The sequence below is a fragment of the Penaeus japonicus genome, unplaced genomic scaffold, assembly GCF_977035675.1.
Source record: "Penaeus japonicus unplaced genomic scaffold, GWHDUDI00000001_assembly GWHDUDI00000022, whole genome shotgun sequence".
NCBI lineage: Eukaryota > Metazoa > Arthropoda > Malacostraca > Decapoda > Penaeidae > Penaeus > Penaeus japonicus.
In genome coordinates this window covers 7,632,469-7,637,468 of record NW_028234424.1, presented here as the reverse complement: position 1 = coordinate 7,637,468, position 5,000 = coordinate 7,632,469, and the positions used below count along the sequence as shown (strand labels likewise).

General features: G+C 37.9%; 2 protein-coding genes across 2 annotated transcripts in view; one reads left to right on the top strand and one right to left on the bottom strand.

Annotated features, from left to right (window-relative positions):
• Nucleotides 1-736, bottom strand: part of LOC122243323 (TBC1 domain family member 14-like) — a 92,524-nt gene extending 91,788 nt beyond the window's left edge. Inside the window, exon 1 of the mRNA XM_086549423.1 lies at nucleotides 1-736. This exon is cut by the window's left edge and continues 862 nt beyond it. Within this exon, the coding sequence (XP_086405549.1) occupies nucleotides 1-604 (604 nt within the window). The 5' untranslated portion in view covers nucleotides 605-736.
• Nucleotides 737-1,114: 378 nt separating this feature from the next.
• Nucleotides 1,115-5,000, top strand: part of LOC122265487 (lipid droplet-regulating VLDL assembly factor AUP1) — a 16,602-nt gene continuing 12,716 nt past the window's right edge. The window contains exon 1 of the mRNA XM_043034838.2: nucleotides 1,115-1,325. Within this exon, the coding sequence (XP_042890772.1) occupies nucleotides 1,288-1,325 (38 nt within the window). The 5' untranslated portion in view covers nucleotides 1,115-1,287. The remainder of the gene's footprint in view (nucleotides 1,326-5,000) is intronic.

Sequence of the window (5,000 nt, the reverse complement as noted above, 5' to 3'; positions counted from 1 at the left end):
CCTTCAGCTTCCTCGGTCGGCCTGGCCACGTCCTGAACCAGCTTTCGACGCCCTTCTGGCCGCCCTCGCCGACACCCACAAAAGGGACAGTCTCCGTTGATAAGCTGGTCGCGTCGGGGCGCTCATCGTCGCCGCCCGTGCCCTTCCCGCGGGCCTTGGAGAGCGCGGGGAACGCCCCCTTGGGGTCCTGCGCGCACTCGCCCTCAACCACGTCGAGGTTCTGGTTCAGGTCCTCTGGAAGACTCGCTGAGGTGTTACTTCGGCCGGAGCCGCTGTTTTCCACGGTGCTGGGGGAGTTGCACAGGTTTCCTGGGGGCTCGCACTGACTGTTTCCCTGTTTGTGGCGACCCCCGCTCCTCCAAGGGGCGTTACTCCCCGACTTCACCTCATTCTTGATCCCGCTCTCGGACTTCCTCGAGCTGTGAAACCTTGCCAGGAGGGACTGGGCACGGAAAGCCTCCGACTTGAAGGGTAATTTGAGAGAAACTTTAGGAATATTGTTTCTCGAAGAACCCGAGTCCCTCAATAAACCTTCAGATGTTGGACCGTTCTTGCCATTCAGGTGCTCTCTAAAACACAGATCAGAGTCTGTCGTATCGTCCATTTCTTTTGTGACATATGTACTTTCAATTCTGTCAATATCACCCACAAGTTTCGCTAAAATAACACAAAAACTTGACGTCACTCGCGATATAGATGTTCTCGCTCCATTTTCTTGTTTTCTACTGCCAGTTTCGCCAGAAACTATACATCTTTTCAATCCCAAAAAGATTCACGTATTAAGAAATTCTTATCATTTTTATATAGCCTTTTTTTTGTTTGTTTTCCCTTAATTGAATTTGTTCCTTATTTGTGTGTTTAATAAATAGATAAAATACAAAAATACATAGCCATTGTTCATATGACGTCTATTCAAGGTTTGAATCCACATTATGTTATCGATTAAAATGTGTTTTTATCTTTATTTTGCATTATCCTCATCGCATTTTAAAAGCTCACAAGCAGATAAACATATAAAAATCACACTTTATATTAGAATACGGTACTACTTTCACAAATAAAAGAATAAGATACAGTTTAAATAGAAAAAAACAATGTCAAACAACGCTTCATAATGCGGAACTAAAGAACTGCTCGTGACAAGGCCGAGAGTATTTACAGCTGGAAAAGCTTCGATATTTATCAGAATTCGTTTATATTTTCCTCATGGATTCATTGGTATAAACAACAACAGGACTGTGGTAAAACTGATATAAACATTAGACGATAACTAACAACAGAGTCACTATGACGATACCAATCGAAGCCATATACAACAGAAACAGGTAAGCTTAATCACGGGAAATTTGGCTTCATTTGGGTTTAAAAAAAAAAAACATACTTTCTGTACTTAACATTTTACGTTCCATTACTTTTTAGATCTACCCATATCGTGTACATAATGCTAATTGGTTAGTAAGTCTACGTATTCGATTTTCAAGTTCTTGCTATGTCCTGATGGCATATGCTATCTTTGCTATGATGTTAAAGCAACATATAGAATGTTGCCGAACAGTTCAATTATTTATCTTATTTTTCCATTTTGCGTTTTATATGAGATCATTTGGAATGATTGATGTAACTGCTTCCCAAGTGTGAGCTCTGCACACTGAAGATTGTCTTAGACCAAGCCCCCCAAGATGGTGTGGTCCCATCAACAGTGGATAGAGACATGGGGTTGATATTTTTTTATTATTATGAAGTGGCTGGTATTTCTATAGAAGAGATGCATATTGTTGATGTTAACAAATGCAGGGTAAATTATCCCTCATAACAGGATATTCCTTCATAGTCAGGTATTAGAAATTCTCATTTCATTCTAAGGGGAATTTGGGTTTAGGTGTGCACAGGGGATAGAAATCTGTTGTTTTCTACTAGATGCAAATTATTTTTGCCTCTATACCTGATGGCACTATGGCAAAAAGGTCAGTAAACTTCCTCCATCTATATACTGGCAGAATAGACTTGAGAATGTTTCCTTATTTGACAATAAGCCTCCTGCATGCATTATCAAGAGGTATGCCAAAATGCAACAAATATCCAACTGCCTTGAGTAGTCAAACTTCATGTAACTCCAAACAACTAAAAAACATGAAACGTGTTTATGATTAGCCTGTTGTTCTAAGGGTAGTTTTCATTGTTTTTATTCTGTAGATGAACTAAATGTACAGTTATTGTTGCTTTCCGATAGATGGCTCTGTTTCAAGCAATTGCCCATCAGATAAGACATACTCGTATCAGTCAGTTGTTTATCAGGGAAGGATGAAGGTGAAAGGAGCTTTTACAATTTGTGCAGGAAATGTCGTACATGAAATGTGTCTAGGATTTCATCAATCTATCATTTCCGTATAATGTTAATTGTTATATATTTAAGCTGTACCATATATGGTACTCATGGCTTATAGGGTCCAGATATATTAATTTAATCCTGAAACTAACTATAGCAATGGCATATGTGGTAATTAGAATGGCATGGTGTCAAGCTATCACCATATCCGCCATACTGATGGCACTCTGGAAAAAGGTCAACCAAGCTTCCCCTTTTATTTTTGAATGAGATAGAGGTTGTAGATTTCCCAGGAAATTGATTGTCAAATAAGGAACTTATCCATGCCCTTTTCTGCTTGAGTATGCATATGGAAATATTACTATTATTTGCAGGAGCACTTGCAAAGGCAAACAAAGGAGGGCCCTAGAAATAGGACATCAGTATTATTATCAAAATTTATAGTTATTATTATTTTTCAATACTTCCCAAGGATTTTTCATGCTCTCCCCAGATGTCAAGGACAAAATTGTTGCTCTATTTGGTTTTCAAAGACTATAAAAACTATTATATCTGTAGACATTCAAAGTTAAAACAGTTGTTCTTGGCCATTTTTGCACCACGCCTTCTTTAACATTAGTCCTTGCCTCCAAATACCACATCCCTCAATTATTCAACCAGTGAAAATGTTATGGTGATGCAAGCAGACATACATACACAAACACACTTCCATTACATAATGCTGTTATACTTAACATGTTGCCCCATGTTAGCCACTATTTTAAAGGAACAGGAATGACACTCATTGCTATACGAATTAATCTGCACTAGTGAAGTATAACAGTGCAGTCAGATTCAAAATTGCAGTATTTTCAGTCACTTTTTTCCTTCCTGTGGGCACACACTGTATGGCATTATCAAGCTCAGATCTCTATGGTACACATGGCAGAAGACAGAAGTTACATTACATGATAATTTTTCTGTTTTTCTTTTAGTCTTGAGTTTTACTTTTTTCCCTATCCTGTGTGCACAAAACTTTCCCCTGTCAATGCCTAGAAGAAAGAAAATCTGTTTCTATTTTATTAGTGCTACACAGGGGAACATATGAGTATAAACTATGAATGCATTTGGTGTGAAAGAATGTGTGGCAACTCAAAACTTTTTTGTATGACCCAATTCTCCACTAACTATGAAAGTGGAACATGGCTTTGGGCCAGGTTCGCCATATGGAAACTCTAGTTGCCATTGCCCTTGCATCTGTAAATATAAAAAATTCTTCCATAATAACATTATAAAGAATTCCTCACAATTATATTGCTTGTTTTGTGAAGGATATTTTTCGCAGATATTGAGTTTATTTGTTTTGTTATATGTCATTTGAGATAGTATTAGATAGTATTTTATTATGAATTGTGCAATTGAGAGTGTGAGCACAGCTGCTACTGAATTTACTTCTTTATGTATACTAGTCATTATAGTTTGAGCATTTGTATTGTGTGGCAATCCAATTTCCTCACAAGCATTCAGTATTAGTACAAGAATGAAAACATAAGTATCAGCATAGCCATTACTCCCAACTACTGCTCTCTGTTCACATACACCAAGTAAAAGTGAGAGTGTACAAAAGCTGATATTGACAGAACCTATGTGAAACTGAAGTAGATGCACTGGCATCAAGGCTTGCCAGTGTGAGCGTCAAGTAGAATGATGGAAAAGAAGTGGCACTTTTAGGCATAAACAAAGAGCAAACTGACTCTGTTCCCTCCTAAGAAAGAGTGATGATAAATTAATAAAAAATGTTTTGGTAGTTATGATAAACACAAATTCCAAAGTTCAAAGAAAAATGTTAAAAGAAGTATTGCAGTCCTTCCACCTCAGTTCTTGCATACTCCTAGGTAGGAAGGCCTCTATAAGCTTAGTTTGCCTTTGATGTGGCCGTTTTTGGTTTGGGACAGACCTCTACCAGTTGCATTAAAGGACCATCACTATTTAGTGCATATGTTACTGTTGGACAAGCATTGTGCATAGAAGTTATACTAAGCAAGTTGCATGCACAAAGAGAGCAGTTTATGCTTTTATATTTTGATGACTATGAAACGGTTTTATTCTTGAGATAATCACTGTCACAAAGAGAACTCATTTACTTTGTTTTATACAATAAAACATACAATTCTTTGGATATGTATTGCTTAAAATACACACATTATTGCATTTGAGTAAACAGATCTTCACCCCCCTTTTTCACGTACACGTGTGTGTGTGTGTGTGTGTGTGTGTGTGTGTGTGTGTGTGTGTGTGTGTGTGTGTGTGTGTGTGTGTGTGTGTGTGTGTGTGTGTGTGTGTGTGTGTGTGTGTGTGTGTGTGTGTGTGTGTGTGTGTGTGTGTGTGTGTGTGTGTGTGTGTGTGTGTGTGTGTGTGTTTGTCTTTGTCTTTGTCTTTGTCTTTGTCTTTGTGTCTACATTGAGGACTAGGTCAACTAGTATCAAAAATAATTCTATAGTATGTGTAATTGACATTTTAATATTACATCTTTATGAGATTTATGTGTTGTGTTGCATCAAAATAAGAATTACATATCTTTGAATGTGGAATTATTCATTTCCATATGTACCATTTCTATGAATTTCACAGTCAACTTCATTTAGGTCAATTAATACTATTAACCCATTGTGGACAGGGCCCCTAACGACCTAAC